The sequence below is a fragment of the Electrophorus electricus genome, chromosome 14 (genome assembly GCF_013358815.1).
Source record: "Electrophorus electricus isolate fEleEle1 chromosome 14, fEleEle1.pri, whole genome shotgun sequence".
In the NCBI taxonomy this organism is placed as follows: domain Eukaryota; kingdom Metazoa; phylum Chordata; class Actinopteri; order Gymnotiformes; family Gymnotidae; genus Electrophorus; species Electrophorus electricus.
Genome location: NC_049548.1, coordinates 1,229,588 through 1,249,454, shown reverse-complemented (window position 1 = coordinate 1,249,454; position 19,867 = coordinate 1,229,588). Strand labels below are relative to the sequence as shown.

The following is a 19,867-nucleotide window of genomic DNA, read 5'->3' as shown; positions in this document are numbered from 1 at the left end:
GGTTGAGAGCTACAGTAACATCTTGTGTATTTGGAGCTTTGATTTGCTACGGAAAAAAGAGAGACGCTGAAATTCTCGCCACCATCTCTGCGGTTTTCAAGCAGCAGAGCCCTCACAGTGGGCGTCTGACCCGACGGACGAGCGCACAGAGCCTGATCTGGAGTCAGATCCCAGGTGCCGGCGTGGCACACGGCAGCCAACGCAGGCCCACACGCGTCTGCTCAGCCATCTGCTCTGGACGATCGGGCGCGTTTATTTTCCGAAAGGAGCCATCAAGGCTGCTAGGGACGCGTGAATGAGCAAGCAAGGAAGTGGGGGAGACACTGGCTTGTGTCGCCGCTAAATAAACACAACCTGGAACCGGCGTCCGCGCAAGCCTGCGATCAAATGCTCGTTAAGGCTGCCGGTTCATCGGTGGGACTCTCTGTCAGCAGAAACGGTGCAAAATGTTTCCGATGTGCACTGGACAATCCAAAAAAGGGATAGCCGAGGCCTGAGCCCCTCCACTGCAATCCGGCAAACTCCTGAGACGGAGCGCAGTGAGCAAGCTGCCGATTGGAAGAAGGGCCGCGAGAAACAGGAAGTGTGAAATGGCTTGGCCTGTGCTGGCAGAGGAAAGCACAGGAAATGACAAGTGTGAACAAAGGTCACTGAAATGTCGAGAGGAGACACAGTCGTGGACGTTTCCGAAGGCTCAACAGTGGTTCCTTAATTAAATATTATGGAGAATACAGGAAACAGCAACTGTGAATAGTGAGAGAGAGAGAGAGAGAGAGAGAGAGAGATGGACAGAGACACAGATAGTCTGATCCTTTGAGGCCAGACACAAAGTAAACAGCATAACGAACACGCTACCTTCGTCGGCACCTTGGGCTCCATGCCGCTGGGCTCCTTGGTGCAGCCACCCTGGCCCTGGGAGTCCCGTCTCTGGGAGATGGACAGCTTCTTCTTCCGGGGCCGGCCCTTCAGGTTGGGCGCTGCGGAGAGCAGGAGGCAGCCACTTACAGTCCGGCAGCCACTGACAGTGACTACGCCAACACACCCACTCGCCCTGCAGGCGCCTGACGCACGCTCCCAGCCACACGGGCCCCATGCAACCGCAAGACAGCGGCAAATGAGCCGCCGCCACCCAAAATAGAGTAATGATGAGGCTCTTCTATAAATGGGGACATCAACTGCACCAGGCACGAGCCTTGTCTGAAATAATACGGTGCTGCTGGAATATTTTGTGAACAACTTTTTTTTTTCCCTCAGGACTTGGACGATATCCAAGTCTACATATAGTCCATGGAGACAGTGTTGAATCTGGCACCCATTAACCAAAAGCACAGCCTGATATTACCAGCTTAGCTATCTTAGCTTTATTTACTTACATTCCTTATGATATAGACTGTTTTTATTATTAGTTTTGCTCTCTGCCAACATTATTTCAACATAAGTGTAAAAAATATCCCAGTAGTATAAGCTGTGAAACTAGGCGTCAATAGCTATGTGAGATTCAATAGCACCTGAGAAAATTCCTAACATGCCAGCTCTCAAAATAACATTTGGGAGTAAAGTTAGTGCATGTTTGCTCACAATCGCAAGAACACACACTCTCTGTGTGTGTGTGTATGTGTGTGAATGTGTGTGTGTGCACGTATGTCTGTGTGTGTTAAGGCCCGACACCACCTCAGACCATTTTCATTAAAAGGCTTTTTTGTCAGGTGGAATGTTTCAATCCGAACAGGAGACCAAAACAATGGCCTCACACGCTTTTGCTGGGAGACAAGATATTGAGCTCCCCTTTGCTTTTCACTGTCAGAGCTGTTAAACCAGTCTGTGTGTCGAGGCTGAAAATGACAACGAATCAAATAGCCTGAGATGGGTGGGCCTTCTGATACAAACAAACGAAAAATAAATAAATACATTTAACTGATCAGCTGCTCATTAATGCAAATATCTAATCAGCCAATCACATGGCAGCAACTCAGAGCATTTTGGCATACAGACTTCGTCAAGAGAACCTGCTGAAGTTCAAACCAACATGAAAATGGGGAAGAAAATTGATGTAAGTGACTGAATGTGGCCTGGTTGTTTGTGCTAGACGGGTTGGTCTGAGTGTTTCAGAAACTGCCGATCTACTGGGATTTTACACACAACCATCTAAGGGTTACAGAGAATTGGCCAAATCAGAGAAAACATACAGTGAGGAAACATCCAGTGTATATGTGTGTGTGTGTGTGTGTGTGTGTGTGTGTCACCTTTAATCACCTGTAATCACATCTTTACACATCCACACCCCTATACATGTACATCATAATGTGTTCCCTATTATGCATCCCAATTATGACATTTGTGGCAAACACATTTGCGCAGACATCAAACGCAGGTCCCACTGCGTCCTTCGCTGGGGTAATTGGGACAGTCTGGGAAACCGGAGTGCTTCTTTCTCAAATATCAGTTTGTCTTTGTCACTGAGATTAATGTACTCTCACGGTTCTTTCGCTCCCCCTGCTACCCCTATATCACAAGTCACACCATAATTTGAATTCCATCCCTTTGAATAATGTGCTACTCCTGATTGGTGGAATGCATCCCCCCTTGTTCTTCATGCTTGTTTGGTCTTTGCGGTGAGCTGCTCGGTGCGGGGACACTGTTTCCGATGTATGTATTACAAAGAGCAGTGGCTTGAGTTTAATAGGGTGTTTACAGTAAAGGGGGGCTGTGGTAGGATCGCATGGATAGCAGCAGACATCTGCCTCTTTCTTCACCATCTTAAAGCCTACTGTGAAACTACACCAAAGGAGGAGGGGAAAAGGGAGTGAGAGAGAGAGAGAGAGAGAGAGATAGAGAGAGAGAGAGAGAGAGAGAGAGAGAGAGAGAGAGAGAGAGAGAGTGAGAGTATCCTGTGTTACTGCTCCAGTCAGCTCAGCTGCTTGCAGCCTGTGTGGGCATCTGACAGGGGCCGTGGTTGGGCAGCCCCATCGTGGGGTAGAAGGCTGCCATCAGGCCTCAGGTTCAGCACGTGCGTGTGAAGGGTTCACAGAGAGGCCCCGACACCCACCGCGGCAGGACCACGCAGCCCTCAGTCCACACCCTCCACACAACTGACTGTCCTGCGTTTCACTGATCTTTTTTTAAGACTCACATAACAGCAGTTTTCCTTCTTCACTGTACTATTGGCGCACACGCGCACACACACACACACACACACTCACACACACACACACACACACACACACACACAGCACTCCAGAAGTCAGGCAAACAAAGCCAAAAGTGATTCCACCACAGAAGAAAGAGAAACCCCCGAAACCTCCACCACAACACACACACATACACACACACACACACACACACACACACACACACACACACACACACAACACACGCCTCACCTCTTCCACACCTTCTGCCACTCCATCAAGCAGCAAGTAGCCATGTGACAAATACCACAGCCTGATCACTCTGACTCAGTAACTCAGTTCTGTCCACACGTCTGGTCCATAGAAGGCGGCTTTTGGCTGCTGCGGATTTGTTGGAACGTTGATCCGGGATTGCGAACGCAACTGAGGTGGACATCAGTGCTGGACCATCTCTCGTCCAAATCCACCATGCAGCACTACAAGGTCTCCAGCAGATCGAATATCTGCTCATGCATTCCTGCGGTTGTGTTTGCTCCATGAGCGAATATGTCTGAAGCATATCTGTGGACACTCCTGCCAAACACACGGCCTGCACCATCTGAAGCTGAAGGGAAGTCTCAAAGGAAACCAAATTAAATGAATTGCCTCACAGAGTGTTACTCAACCACCTCCCCCTTTAGAAACACACACACACACAGGCGAGTACAGAACAGCATGTGAAAAATGCCCTGCCTCTTATCTCCTTCCTAGAAGGCTACAAACATCTTAATCTGTCACTTTTCAGCAGTCAGAAAATATAACCAGACACACAACATTCCAATGTTAATAAAATGCATCTTAAAATACTCTTTGGTAGCTGTATTTGCATTAGCATTTGAGTGTTGGTGTTTGCATTCATGATCTGAGCCCTTTATTCGGTTCAGGATTTAGTACAAGAAGTCTTTTCTGAAGTCCCATCTGCGCTGCTGTGTTAGTGCTCTAACTAGCACACAAATGCAACGTGGCTGCGATCACTGCAGAAGTGCTCCGACAACCTCATCTATAATGCAGAAGAGAGAATTCCTCTCGTGCACTTTTCTGATTCTCATCTCTGGTTAGCAGCAAATTTGTCCACGTTATTCTGGAGGTCAATTAATTTCAGTGCCATCAAAGAGTTCACATAGAAATATCAGATATTTTATACTGACACGTTTGTAATTTGTCAGAGCCACGTTTATAATAGCATTTTACAAAGACAAGGAATAAATCAGGTCATAAACTAAATAAACAGAAACACATAAACTGAAAAATGGAAGGACGAATGTTATGACTAATATACACTGATCTTTTTTTATCTGTAAATAGACCCTTCTTTATAGAGGAGTGCCACTTGGTTGACCACTGGGGCCTGTCAAAATCAGCTATTCCTGAACTTAACCTGGCAACACAGGGAACCTTTCATGTCCCAGCCTCCCACTGGACCAATCCCAAACCACACTGCACTCTGTCATCATCAGTGCCTCAGCCCCAATCATTCACTTCATAATATGTATGCAAGCATGGCTGGGCTAGATGGATTATATGAATATGTACATGACAGAAACATTCATACCAATGTACTAGAGCAGGAAGGACTGGTCTGTCCCTTCAAATCTATCTACATATCACACAGCTCGCCATCTGTAAGAGAGACAGGAGAAAATAAATCTCCACCTATTCCCAACCCACAAATGGTCTGATTTAATACAACACTATACAGCAGATGGCAGTGTGAGGCGCAGAAGGAGCAAAACATACACGATGAATAAATGATACGGTCCTCGCTAAATAATGCTGTGTGCTTCTCAAGCCCCATATGAGACGGCAACTGTTCCGTCTTTGAATCTCAGACCGACGGAGAAACTCTCTCGGCTGACGGGCCGGCGACGTTTATGGGTTTGCGATGCAAACAGACTGGGGGCCGGACAATGAGTCAATGTCGCGAGGCGGGATATGCGGCGCGAGTGCGCCCGTGACGCGCGCGCCAAGGTCAAATGCTAATTTAAGAGGGAGTAAGCGGCACAGTCACACCGCGAGGACCGCGGTTACGCGCGCGCATACTCACATAAATAAATCACACATGGTAGGACACCTAGCTCGCCGTTAGCACATCAGTCGCGCACGGTGGCTGTTATTCATTTGTTTGTTTATTTATTTGTTGCTTGGTTTGTTTATTCGTGCTGAAGCTGGCAGTGTCACCGCATTGGTTGCTGGTTATGGGGGCAGAATGCTGTGTCAGCTGTAACTCACGCTAGCCTCTGCACAATGCATTCACCCCTTCTACCTCAGCGTCTCACAATCAGTAACGCCTAGCTGACCGTACTGGCGCGCATTGCTTTAAAATATCACTACGAGCACCCAGATCTTTAATCGCCATCGCCCCCAGTGGTAAATAACCCTGGACAGCCTGCGCGAGCACGCTGCCCTCGCAGCGCGGGACTCCAGCATCATATACACGTACAGCCTCCAAACTGCGCGGGGAGTGCAAAATGCAACATGACGAATCCAATTACGGCAACGGCTCCATGTGCCTTTGTTCTTGTTTCACAGAAGCGCTTTTGTGCAGCTCTGCGCAGCAATGCGACCCATATGCATATTTCAGCTGCGTTATTAACTTCTGACTAACAGTTATTTGATCTGTACCTAAAATAATCCAATGTGACTCAGCTTCTCTCTCTCTCTCTCTCTCTCTCTCTCTCTCTCTCTCTCTCTCTCTCTCCCTCCCTCTCTCTCTCTCTCCACACTTCTGCACAAATCCTGATTATGATTGATTCACATTTCATTTTTTTTTTTAAATTTTGATTTATTTTAAACAAAATCCATGAGGTGGATGATTCTGATCTTTTAAAACCTCTGTTAGCGCGCACTCTGATATTAAAGAGGGGAACCATGGGAATAAATGTCAGCATTGCTGGAGATTTTCCTTGAATTATTTATGTGTGTCATGTCAGAGGAGCCGTCTCATTGACAGCTAGTTGCCCTCTAGTGTCACTGAGAGGTATTACTCTGAGCTATAATGACCTCACAAAACCACACACTCTTACGCGCGCACACACACACACAGTACAGACACGGCAATTCTACAGGACACTAACCCCTTCCTTTCTCAAACAGATAGCAAATATGGCAAAATCTCAAAGGAGGGAAATTCAACATCCTACTGAAAATACTTAAATGAAGAAGGCATGCATGCACAGCGCTGTTCCTGTGATCATATCAGATTATATTAGCAGTGTAATAGGAGACTGAATGGTGCGTTACAGGAACCATCTTTACACTGATATGACGAATTTTGGCTTCAGAGTAAAGGTGAGAAGTGTGTGTATGTGTGTGTACATGTTTCTATGTACAAGGGTGTTTTGGGGGAGGAGGTTAAAATAAAATAAACACACAGCACACACTAAGATGACGACCTCCCGTTACACTACAGCATAAACACTCATGTGAGAGGCCTGCCTTAATCCGAGATGGCTGCATTCACTCGGCGGCCCCCAGCACACTGCAGGCTCCCTACCTGCCAGGGCAGTTGGGGGAGGGTCCACCCCACTGCATCAGGCCCTGGCACGGTTTATGGATGCTCAAATGAACGGAGTGCGCAGTACTCCGATCCCAGTGCTCCACATTCGCTCCGTGTGTTGGCCACAGTTTGCATTTCAGAAATGATTCATGGGACAGCATATTAGTAATGTGTGTGTGTGTGTGTGTGTCCTGTCAGGGGGTCTGGCGACTGCAAAGGTATCCACTCCAGCCTAGGTGTGCGTAATATCCACCAAACCGCTTTCTCATAAATCTCATTTCTTTTCACCACCATCTCTCTAGTTTTCCCTCCCTCTCTTCCGCTCCGCTCCCAAATGAAGACACTAATGTTCAGTGCAGTTTGACTGAGCGTTGGCCCTCTGCGTTGGCGCTTAATGTATTGGATAGTTAGCACTTATGTTCCAATGGAATTTAATGCTGTCGGGAAATAAATTCATGAAGCAGCAAGAGCAATTTGGCTCTAAAAAAAAAAAAACTAGAGCAGTCTAAAAATCACTGATTAAATCAGACAATTAAGTATCAGAAATGAATGGACTCATATCTACATATGACTGTAATCTTCAATTCATAATGGTGATAAAAAAAATACATAATGCAAACAGTTCTCACTGAAGACCCATGAGACATGAAGCTCCTGCCTGTACAGAAAAGTGTGGAATATCACACACGGAAAACAATCACTGTGTTCCAAGGTAAATTCATCAAAATAAATGGTCTGGTATCCATAGGGAGGCGGAAAAAAACGCAGAGCGAAAAATCTGCATCAGAAGTGACGTTACTGGGGCAAAGCGTAGGGAGCATAAAGAGAAAAGGGCCACTATATGGCAGGGATGCTGCCTGCAGTCCAGCCCAGGATGTGTGGTGCCTGCTGGGGTGCGCCTGGTGCTCACACAGGAGCATGGACACTGGGCACCCTGGGCTGGGCACCCTGGGCTGGGGACCCTGGGCTGGGGACCCTGGGCACTGGGCACCCTGGGCTGGGGACCCTGGGCACTGGGCACTGGGCACCCTGGGCTGGGGACCCTGGGTACTGGGCACTGGGCACCCTGGGCTGGGGACCCTGGGCTGGGCACCCTGGGCTGGGGACCCTGGGCTGGGGACCCTGGGCACTGGGCACTGGGCACCCTGGGCTGGGGACCCTGGGCACTGGGCACTGGGCACCCTGGGCTGGGGACCCTGGGTACTGGGCACTGGGCACCCTGGGCTGGGGACCCTGGGCTGGGGACCCTGGGCACTGGGCACCCTGGGCTGGGGACCCTGGGCACTGGGCACTGGGCACCCTGGGCTGGGGACCCTGGGCACTGGGCACTGGGCACCCTGGGCTGGGGACCCTGGGCACTGGGCACTGGGCACCCTGGGCTGGGGACCCTGGGTACTGGGCACTGGGCACCCTGGGCTGGGGACCCTGGGCTGGGCTTTGAGCCACGTCTGTGATTCCAAGCAGGGACAGAGCCAGTTACAGAAGACACTGCGGCTGTATGCACATGTGCACAGACACACACACCCAGACACACCCACAGTCACACCTCTGTATATTGCAACTCTGACACTGTAGATGTACCAGGCAGAAGTAACCCATTCAGCAGTGTAATTGAGTGTGTTATTTTGTTTGCACGGGTTTCTGGAGACGATAACAGAGCGACAAGAGATCCTAATAAGATAGGATGTTTATGGAGATTAGGCCTCTTAAGGTTTCTGTAATAAGCACTTTGGTTAGCACAGCAGAAATAGCTAGAGCACAAATGGGGCTATAAACGCACCCAGCACCCAGCAGAGTGACCACGCAGGCCGCACCAAAGGCCGACTTCCTCCACAAAACAGAATCTATATTTTTTTGGCTTTAACTATGAGAAAGTCCCTAAAGTCATTAACTATTCTCTTTACATGCACCCAATTTAGGTTGTCACTCTCAAAAGAGGGAGAGCGAGAGAGAGGGAGTGTGTGTGTGTGAGTGTGTGTGTGTGTGTGTCTGTGTGTGTGTGTGTGTGTGTCTGTGTGTGTGTGTGTCTGTGTGTGTGTGTGTCTGTGTGTGTGTGTGTGTGTGTGTGTGTGTCTGTGTGTGTGTGTCTGTGTGTGTGTGTGTGTGTCTGTGTGTGTGTGTGTGTGTGTGTGTGTGTGTGTGTGTGTGTGTGTGTGAGTGTGTGTGTGTGTGTGTGTGTGTGTGTGTGAGTGTGTGTGTGTGTGTGAGAGAGAGAGTGAATGTAACTATGGCAGTTTGTTCCCTCCTGCTGACATAATGTGAATTCCACGGTGGCTACGATTACCAGGGAGATAGAGCAGCATATGAAAGATCTTCTGCCTGTCTCTCAAACTTTGATTTGCGCTGAATATAATTACACGGCCCAGCACGTGCTCTTTGTCAAAGTCAACACAAAAGGAGGCCATACCACCAGCCCTTGTTGTGCCTCAATCATTAACGACTTTGGTTACAACGCAAACAAGGTTGAGGCCCCTGCGCAAGGTTGAGGCCCCTGCGCGAAGGGGCACACTCCCGGGGGGTCCCCGCATCCGTACGCAAACGCAGCCTGGTTTTATGCAAGCTCTGTCATTGCTTGCGTGAGAGAGGAGAACCACTCTTCAACTTTAAACCTATTAGGTGACCTGAAAGCCCCAGGAAGTGGGAGACAGAAAGGCCTCAGAAGAGCAGGAGCCTCCTCTTATCTGCATGTATGGTTTTTGATTGGCTGGTCCCTGGATCCCAATGACAACTGGGCTACTGGTGGCACGTGTATATGTACCATACACTTAACAGAACTTTGAAGTCGGCGCCCCCCCAATATAGGTGAACTGTTTGAAAAGGCTGGACAGGACAGATCCGAGCATGCTGCTCGCTCAGAGAAACAGAATATTACAGTCTTAGGACTCAGCGATGGAGAGGGAACAGGTTACTGCTCCAGATAGGAAACGCTTAGTAATTGTGCGATAATTTACAGGCATTTGTTTCTGCTATCTCCGTGAGCCTCTCATTCCCATGCAAAACATTGCCCCGTTTTTCTGTTTTTCATGAAGCCGTCGCGTTCCCGTGGGCAGAGAGGCGCTCTGGTGTCTGGGCTTCTCACACTGCCGTGTCGGCCATCAGCATCGTTTTTTGCTCATGTTGACTTGTGACGTTTTTAAAATGGCATTAGCGTGCTTCTTAACAAGCCAGAGGATTTTGGAATGGCACTTGAAAGCTTCCTGTACAAACAGTCTTTTTTAAGTCAAGGGATCACATGCTCTCGTTTGAACAATCATAGCATAGCATAGCATAGCGTTGGGCTTTACTAGGGTGCCATGGATACAAAGCCTGCCCCGATTCCTCCACAAGGAGCTTCAGCCTCCCAGGGCCCCCCCCAGATGGACCCATGCCCACTAATGTCATCCCAGATTAGGTCTGCAGGGACCTCTGATAACAAGGGAGCACTCCTAGTGCCAGGGTCCCACCCCTCCCATCCCCATGACCTGAACAATTCGTGACTCCTTAGCCCCTCCCTCCCCTCTCCTCCTCTATCTTCTCCACCACTCACGAGAGGGTGCATTTGCATATCACTGTCAAAATCTGAATCAGCGAGTTCGGCTCCCCCACTGGTGCGATGGGTCAGCAGTTAACCTGCTGAGCCCCTGTGGACCAGGAGGGCCTGGCAGCATGACAGTCTCACGGCTGCTGACAGCCTCCATTTGTCTTATAGGCAAAGCGTCTGCCCAGGAATGGATCCGCTCCATTGGCTGACAGGGTATATTTGCATAATTCCATGTGCGTTTGCATAAATATAAATAAAACATTCTAATGAGGCTGAAAAAAAAGGAACGCAAGCTACTGGGTCAACTCATGACTTCTCGTTTAAGATATTACTTTGTTTATAGGGGAATTAATTATAGTCTATGAAGAACAATTACAGTCAATGTCAGGTATCCCTGTAAGCGCTGAGAGAAATAAGGGCAGCGCTTAAAAAGGACCATTTGAATTTCAGCACTCGTGTTCCACTTCCATGCCAGAGCTCCGTAAGCCGCTCCAGGAAGAGGTGATTAAACGACTCAAAGAACGATTGTTTCACTTTCTGCTCATTCATTCCCATAGAAAAAAACGTCTTCACAACAAAACAGATGGAATCTCAGTGGGTAGTAACCTCACCGATATTAAAGCAATACATCAAAAAGGCATATTATGCTATGCTACACCTTAACTTCAAGATGGAAACTGAAAAAGCAGTATCTGTATTTAAATTCAGAATATTTAAAAAGCTCTGCTGTTCGGCTCAACAGAGTTATAGTGAAGGGCCTCTCCTTAAACGTCCAGAGGGACACGACCTGCTCTTACAATCCCATGATTATGGTACAATACTACACAATATTACCACTGTACTGGCCTCAACGTGCTCTGCTGCCTCTCAGTCTGACACAGTATATAAGTGTTTGCAGGAATTCAGCAGAGGAAACATTCAATTGATAAGCCACCGGATGACAGTAAACTGAGTGAGAAAGAGGGAGAGAGAGAGAGAGAGAGCATTGGTATTCAGCACATGGAGAGTAATGTACTTACTTGGCCAGTAATAAAGCATCTTACCGCCTGTGTAAAGTTTATTCTAGCGGAACTCTGCTGGAGCCGGGCAGACAGAGAATATGTCACGAGGTCTGGGCGCTGACCTTTAAAATGACTAAACTGTGGAGAGCTGTAAAATAATAGTTTGTCACGAGAGCCACGAAAACTGCAACCACTCCAGGAGTGTTTAATCATCGCATGTCAGAGTAACGAAGGAGCACAACGCTACTCTCACAAAACGAAATTACCCTAGGGGCATTCACGAAGGGCTTGGGAGTGGTGAAGGCGTAGCAGTGTTCCAGCCATCTGAGGCTAGAAACAGGCCAGTGCTGCTGACGATTTCAGCTCTGTTCCTTTCTCTATGTTGCTGTTGGAGGAGACCCCCTCACCACCCCACCCCACACCCCCTGGTTTTTGTACACAGAGGTGCTGTTTTGAGGACCTGGACTCATTTAGTGCGCTGTGCTGCGCGACGCCCCAGTGCCGCTTCACCTTCGCTTCTCAAAGGGCATACGAGTGCAAACGCCGGAAAAAAAGGTCACATGAGAAAAAAGCAAAAAAAGCCTACCCCAAAGAGCCAGGAGCAGGACCCAGCTCCCACCTGAAACACTAATCTCTCAAATCAGCACAATCTCATTTAGACCACTGGAATCTTTGCTGAATTTTTTCTTCGGCGAGAGCTTCCCGTGACGTCTTTGTTCCGTACGTGCTTTTCAAATGACCTTGTTGAAACGGCAGACAGTCCCTTCACGCTCGCATCCACGAAATGACGTACGACTGGGCTGCGGATCCTGCGCTGGCGAAGTCCGGGGAGGCACAACATGCCGAGCGGCTGCTTTAACTGAAGCAGTGGGTTATTAAGGCCGCTAGTATACATCTCGTCAAAACGGTCCTTCATTATGTCTGCATGAATAGCCCTGCGCTACACAAATCTCAAATTAAGGCTCGCCCAAGTCAATCCAGTGCCTCTGACAGTTAGTGTTCCAATAAATATCAAACCTATACAATACAAATTAAACACAAATGGCTCAGAGACCAAATTGGAGGGTTATTACCCTCTTATTTGGGATGGAAGACCCCTTTTTTAATTTCCAGAGCAGCCCAAACCACTCGACATAATGACAGTTAATTACAGTGAAATACAACGCGGGGTGAATGCGTCCCCTGGGTTACTGATATGTCAGCGTGGTATGCAGAGAAAAGTGTGCATGCAACCTAAAGCTTGGGAGGGCGCGGATGAGCCCCAGCTATGACAGTCGTGTCTGGCGTCTGGGTTGGATGTGGGGGCGGGGGAGGCGGGGCCAGGGGGTGGGGCTAGTGCACGCTTCCTCACGCAGCCCGAGAGCTGAGCCCAGGACGTGGAGAGATGGAGCTCCCTGCAACGCCAGTATAATGCGGCCTGTTCGCTTGCTCCCATCAGAACACTTCTCAGCATAAAATTTAATTACCTTTTAGGGAGATACATCAGTCAGCACAACGCGACGCCTGTCACAACAATAACGCAGATTATGAGCCATTTGTAATGTTTACATTATTAGCAAATGTGCAGCACACTATAGAGGAAAAGGACAACTATCTTCTTGCCTAAAATGACTTCTATATTTGGAGCAATAATGGGAAAGTCAAATGAGAGAGCGAGCGAGTGAAAGAGAGGGAGAGATTTTGGCAAGGCGTAAATGAATTTTTTTTTTCGTCATTGATTTATGAGACAATAGAGGGCCATGCTTGTTGCAGAGGGACAAAGGCTTGAGCTCTCACAGCGTACACAACGTTGGAGTCACGGTACTGTGAGGAATGCCAACTAACTGCAGGAATGTCTTTACAAGCATGTGTTTGTCTCCAGCCGCAGTGATACGAGATGAAGGGAACACGGGCATCGTATCTGCTCTGACTGTAACCAAAAACTTGTAGAAAAGAACAGGGTGGAGGAATTAAACAGCTTCACGTTTTAATTTTCCATCACTGGCACAGACACACACATAAAGAGAGACAGGCAGAAGGCTACTGTGGCCAAAAAAAAGTATACTGAAGGACCCATAGTGTGGAAGAACCTGCAGGGAGTCTGTTACACTTCCTGAGACAGGGACCATAGGCATACTGGATACATAACTGGTATACACAAACACCAGCGCTGCAAGTGTGTGTGGGTGTGTGACAGATTATACGTGTGTATGTAAGTGTGAGTGAGTGTGTGTGTGCGTGTGTGTGTAACAGATTATACATACGTGTGTGTGTGTGTAATAGATTATACGTGTGTGCGCATGTAATAGATTATACATGTGAGTGACTGTGTGTGTGTAATAGATTATACGTGTGTGTGTAACAGATTATACATGTGTGTGTGTGTGTGTGTAATAGATTATAAGTATGTGTAATAGATTATACGTGTGTGTAACATATTATATGTGTGTGTGTAATAGATTATGTGTGTGTGTGTGTGTAACAGATTTTATGTGTGTGTAATAGATTATACGTGTGTAATAGATTATGTGTGTGTGTGTGTAATATATTATACGTGTGTAATAGATTATGTGTGTGTGTGTGTGTGGTGTGTGTGTAATAGATTATGTGTGTGTGTGTGTGTGTGTGTGTAATAGATTGTGTGTGTGTGTGTGTGTGTGTGTGTGTGTGTGTAACAGAGAAATGGCCTTACTACAGCAAAGCACTGGAGCAATGGAATAAAAAGTAAAGAACTAAAGAAGAAAGGGCTTCTTCAGTGGTGAACATGTGTGATGCGACAAGGTTATACCTGTAACATCTGAACGTCCCTCCAACGTCTCCATACTGCCTGCTGGTCCTACAGTGTGCAGCTCTTTAGTAGCCAAGTTGACTCACGCACCATGTGAATATAGGTCAATCTTAAAATACAACAAAACTGTAAGCCTTGATAGAAAGTAACAGCGAAAGCGTGCTGCCAGAACAGGACTTTAAAGATACCTCTTCAGCTAGCTCAGTGAGTTAAACAAAGGTTCAGCAAAGCTGTGGACACTAATGCCTCTCTGTTCTTAGCCATGCATGACTGAGCAAGTGTGAGTGTGTGTGTGTGTGTGTGTGTAGGTGAGCGAGAGAGAGAGAGCGAGTGAGAGACACCGGAGAGAAGAGGTCTGAGTGTCCACACTCCTCATTAAAGCACATGGCAGTCAGAGAGACTACGAGAGGGGCCATGAACTGCGATCTCTCCGTGTGCCCTCAGCTCTAACCCGGCCTGCATCTCTGAGCCTCAGGGGCCTCTCAGGCTTTAATCTGGCTCGGTGCCCCATCACCCTGCCACCTCTCCATCAGACAAACACTAGACAGCCCTTGCCGGAGTGGGGGAGCCACTTCAGAAATTGCAACTAGATAAAAATAAATAAATTAGCACACATAGTCCAGAACATGATCAGCACTTGTGGCAACGCTACATGTCCTGATTACTGATAAACAAGCCAAGAGAATAACATTAATTCTCAATTAGTACTTTTGGTGACAGTTAGTAATTAGCTATGCTCTTGACAGAGTACAACTGCAGCTAAAACGAGACTGTACCAGTTCCTATGATAATAACACAATAAAATGAATCTGAGAAAACAGGCGATGGAGAAAAATGATTCATGAGGGCTCGGCACTATAAATAGTGACAGGCTCGCGTGAGTGACAAGCGCATGCCTCTGAAGCTCCTTTCTGAACAGCTTAGCTGTGGGCTGCAGCGTTCACGGGCCTTTGTTTGGACAGGAGAAAAGCCTTTTAAGGGTTTAATTTGATGTGAAAAAGCCAGAGACTCTAAACAGAGCACCACACTGTGTGACATTCAAGAACATTACATAATGTACAAGTCTAAACAAGAAGAAAAATACATGTAGAAAATACATAGTCATGCGTGTTTTTATACACACACACACACACATATATCTCCATAGAGGATAAAACATAGGCATTAATCCATTCACAGGGGATTTCAACTGCAATTTTCTTTTGAGAGAAAATGAAAAGGGTGCAGCTGAAATCAAACAGACAATCCGCTGTTGTTCTCACGGAGACGTCGGCTGCAAATTAAAAAGTGCTGCGCGTGATATCTGTTTTCACTTTTGTTGCAATTTCACGGAGTTGCTCTAAAGAGAAAAATACTTTGATAAACACGCTGAAAGTAAACATGCAGGAAATTACTATTCGCAACATAAAATATTTACAGTTAACTATACTTGAATCCAGTTATATGTTGTGCTTAAGACCAATGACCTATAATTACTACGGACCAAACACAACAAGCAGAGGTAAATTAGGGCAAAGACGAAAAAAATATTGAGAGAGATGGGGGGGGGGGGGGGTCATCTGTATGGGTTTTACTGTTTAGAGAACTGATGCGATCAAATATGGCCATGCAGCGTGAAAAAAGCCTACGTTATCCAAAATATCAAATTACAATTTCAAATGACTTCACATGGCCTGTGGCAGGCCCGCATAATGACATCTTTAAACGTGACACCATCTATCACCATCCGCCTGGCTATTATGCGCAAGCAAAAAGCTTTTACTCAGGGGCCAAGTTTCTGACCAACCCCCTACATTCCTTCAGTAAAAGACTTTAGAGGAGAGAGAGAGAGAGAGAGAGAGAGAGAGAGAGAGAGAGGAGAAGAAGAAGAAGGAAAACAGCAACTGAGCAGACCAGTAACGAGAAAGTAATGTTTTCCCGATGGTCTCGCAACGCATAACGAGTCCTTGAAAGCCTGCTTGCTTTACAGGCTTCATCAGAGAGTTTGCCGAGCTTTTGGCTCGCGCCCACCGCCAGTCTCATTAAACGTCCCTAGCGCGAGCGTCAGCGAGGCCCGTGAAGCAGGAAACGCAGCCCAGGTAGCGCAGCTCCTCGAGACAGGAATTAACCTGCAAAGGTCTTTAAGTGACATTATAGCAGTAATTCCTCTATATATGCACCTGAAATTCGCCATATCAGTGTCGTAACAATAAATAAACTAAACAGAGGCGGCAGTGAAAGGAAGATTTTTTTAGCATGAATAATTTATTTCGCTTGTAAGTAGTCTACTGGGGATATGCGAGCCTAAAACCAACCTTAATATTTTCTTTTGCTGCATAGCCTGCCAAATCAATGCACACCGTGGTTATGTTTATGCCGTTACTTAAGAACTCCAGAGCCACTTTCGCGAAGAGAACGAAAGGAAAAAGGCGACAAACTCGAGGCGAGTTGTGTTTCAGGCAAGAAACGAGTTCTCGCGCTTCTCCTAAGGGCGTATTGCCAAGAACGAGCTTTCATAAAGAAATGGAGCCAGTAGCGTAATTAGTCCAAATCACTGAGGAGGATACTAAAAATATCAGCGCAACCTCAAATGTCAAGCCTAACAGATAATCCATTCCAGCAGGGCGAACCTGAAAACCTCTACCAGGAGCATTATACACAAAAACAACGTCGTTTAAGCGCAAAATCTACGCGCTCGGGCTGGATGCTGGTCGCTTGTTCTCTCTCGTGCGCTGCTTCTTTGTTTGTATGCGTTTGGCCACAGGAGGCCGTTCAATGCTCTGCTGCTCACTTGACAGACAGTTTTGGTCTCGTGGTGATGATGTCATTCAGAGCCATGGCTTACAGATAAAAAGGGATTGGAGGTGGCCGTTTAAGCGAAGGAATGTGCGCGCGCGCGTGCGTGTGTGTTCAGAGGCTCTCAGCACTTTAATAAAGTACTTCGTACCACTCACAGCTGTCAGAACGCAAAGACGCACAGGCCCTGAGCAACATTAGGGGCAAATAATGGCAATTTGGTTTTAATTTAACGTGATGCGTTACAAACACTTGCTGGAAAGTTCTGGAGGGGAAGTCCCCCTGTCAGGAGTCATATGGGAAGGCTGCCTGACCAAATCTCTGCCATTCATGAATGCATGGCATACCCAAGCTGGCAGCAACACAAACCGAAGCAGGAGTCAGGGAACTCGGACAAACATCCAAAGTCTGGCACGGAACAGGCAGTAGAAATGACCCCGCCAGGTCATGACGTGGATCAGGGACTGGGTCAAAGGCCATCCCTCCATATAGCAACATCGCCACCATTTTGTGAAAGCAAAACAAACAAAAGCAGATTTCACCTACGGGTGTAAAGAGTCGTGAGAATGTCCAACATGACCTTGTGATCAAGGCGCTAGCAAGGCGAGGATAGCGCGGGATGAGAGACCACCGGACAATCTGCCGTGTGCGACAACAGCGAGCTTGGCACTGTATAACATTCTCACACTGATAAAACTGACCACAGAGTCGCAGCAGCAAAAAAGCCCCACACAGCACATGAAGGGGACAGCCCCACCCTGCCAGTGCCCCACTCTGAACACTGCTCCTGCAGCCATGTGCACCCGACCGGCTTGCATGTTATTCATTACCAAATATTGTACTTATCTGGACAATTATGCAAATTTCACTCAAGGGTAAAATGTTTTCAGATTCTAAGAGGTATTTTTCTTTCGAACGCGCAGAGGATGGAGGCGGGGGAAAACAGAGCCGATCGAGAGAGTCAGCCTTTGGCCTTGAATCCTTAATATGACACACGGATGAGGCATATGGGCTATTAAAAAATGCATGACCTTTAGTAACTCAATCCAGATTGTGAAATGAGTGGGGGGGAAAAGACCTGAATCATCAAACCTAATGGAGAAAACAGCATTTGAGAACACATGTCAAACCAAACCAGCCCGTAAAGACAGAGGGAGAGACAGAGAAAGAGTTGCAGGGTACAAATAACTTAGCGGTATGGCAAAAGCCTTTTCTCTTGTTTAACGGAAACGATCAGGGTAAAGGCTGGTGTCACGGCTAATTGTACGGTTTGTACACAGAAAACAGTCATCATTTTACATAGTGTTTACCTAACTGCTCATGCAATCCTTCTGGAGTGGAATAGGGGATCTGTGTAGATGGAGCAATGCCCCAGCTTGCCTAAGTGTTCAGTGTGCAGTGCTGAAATAGATCTGACTCCAACATCTGGATGGCATTAATAACCTGCATTAAATCCAGCACAGCCAAATACAGGCTAGCACAAGAGAGATAGAGGAACAGAGAGAGAGAGAGAGAGAGAGAAAGAGAGAGAGAGAGAGAGAGAGAGAGAGAGAGAGAGAGAGAGAGAGAGAGAGAGAGGGAGAATGAGGGCTGTCATGGAATTTGGGAAATTTTCCCACTGTAGTGAAAAGAGGCTCTATTTGGTGGGACACAAACAGCAAGCAAAATACCAGACTTTAATTACCAAAGAACATGGGGGGAATTTCATACCATTTGCAGTCAAAGAGAAATTGTCGCTATAAATAGGGCCAAAGAGAGAGAAGGAGAAAGAGAGAGTAGTCCATCAAATTCTCTTGAAAGTCTTAATGCTGAATCAGATTTGAGAGCATGCTTTGTTTATTCAAGCACAAGCCTGAAGACCAGCTCTGATTGCAGAAGGAACTGGGTAATAGGTAACCCCGCCCACCCCGCCCTGCCCCGCCCCCAACCTCCAGGAAACAGCACAGGGGTCTACAGTGTGTCTCAATATTCCAAAACGTTTCTTCCACACATGACCAGGATGATAAATCTTTTCCTTGCATCTAATTATTCAAATGTTCCGTGAGCTACATGTTCAGAGAAGGAGCCAGCACCCACTTCCTCACACGCCTCAAGCCTGGTCCTTTACAGAGCAATCTCCAGTCCTGACAATGCAGACGAAATATTATTACGTACACACACAGACACACACATGCACACACAAATGCTGAACTCTTGCAAAGTATAGTCTCACCCTAACATCTCTTCTAAACGTCTACAGATCTCCAGGAGTTGCACTCGCGCCCATATGGATGCAGTCTCAGAGATCTATGAAATGACTGGAAACGGCTCATGCACGTGCACGTTTTTTTTTTTTGTCCACGGGAGGAAAATAAATGACCCACTTTTATTGCAGTGTATGCGGCAGACGTCGAACGCACTCGTCCGTGCGCGGCGGACCACACCACTGGCCCCGCCAATCTATTTACTTAAACGCAAATTATGAACACTCCTGAACAACAGCGGCGACAGAAGAGGCCCCTTGAAGTTAAACCACAATGGGCTCCTTTGTGAGTGGCCCCTCCTCACTCCACTAGACAACAGGCTATCATTAATTTCCCCCCTCATTGCTCTGCACCAATCAAAGGGGTAATCATACACGCCGCGTTCTCGTCACACCGTGCTGAAGGGGCTGGGACGGCAATCGGGCTGAAGGGGGGGACCAAAAAACCCCCCAAAAAACAAAAAATAAAAATACATTAAAAAAAACACAACAAATCCCACCATGCTAAGTGGAGAGGTTTTATTCACAGCCATAATCATTCTGCTCTGTCTGTCTTTAACCTGACCTGCTAAACAGTCCCAAGGCTTGAGTGTAAAGAGATAAAGCTTTAAGGGGAGAAAGAGAGAGAGAGAGAGAGAGAGAGAGAGAGAGAGAGAGAGAGAGAGAGAGAGAGAGAGAGAGAGAGAGGACATCACGCTTGCCACAAAACATGTGTCCTCACAATGGGAACAATCAGAGAACACAGAGAACATTAATGTCTTCTGTCTCTGACATGAAAAAATAAAAAAAACATGTAAGCCATTTTCCCCTCTTCACTCCATAATGCAGTTATTATGCAGTAGAGCTCTGCTTCACTCTGCAATCATTAAGCATATGCCCACATAATAATACCGACTTCC

General features: G+C 47.1%; 1 protein-coding gene across 1 annotated transcript in view; it reads right to left on the bottom strand.

Annotated features, from left to right (window-relative positions):
* Positions 1 to 19,867, bottom strand: part of arid5b (AT-rich interaction domain 5B) — a 66,767-nt gene that overhangs the window by 22,611 nt on the left and 24,289 nt on the right. The window contains exon 5 of the mRNA XM_027021639.2: positions 856 to 977. Coding sequence (XP_026877440.2) covers positions 856 to 977 — 122 coding nt within the window. The remainder of the gene's footprint in view (positions 1 to 855; positions 978 to 19,867) is intronic.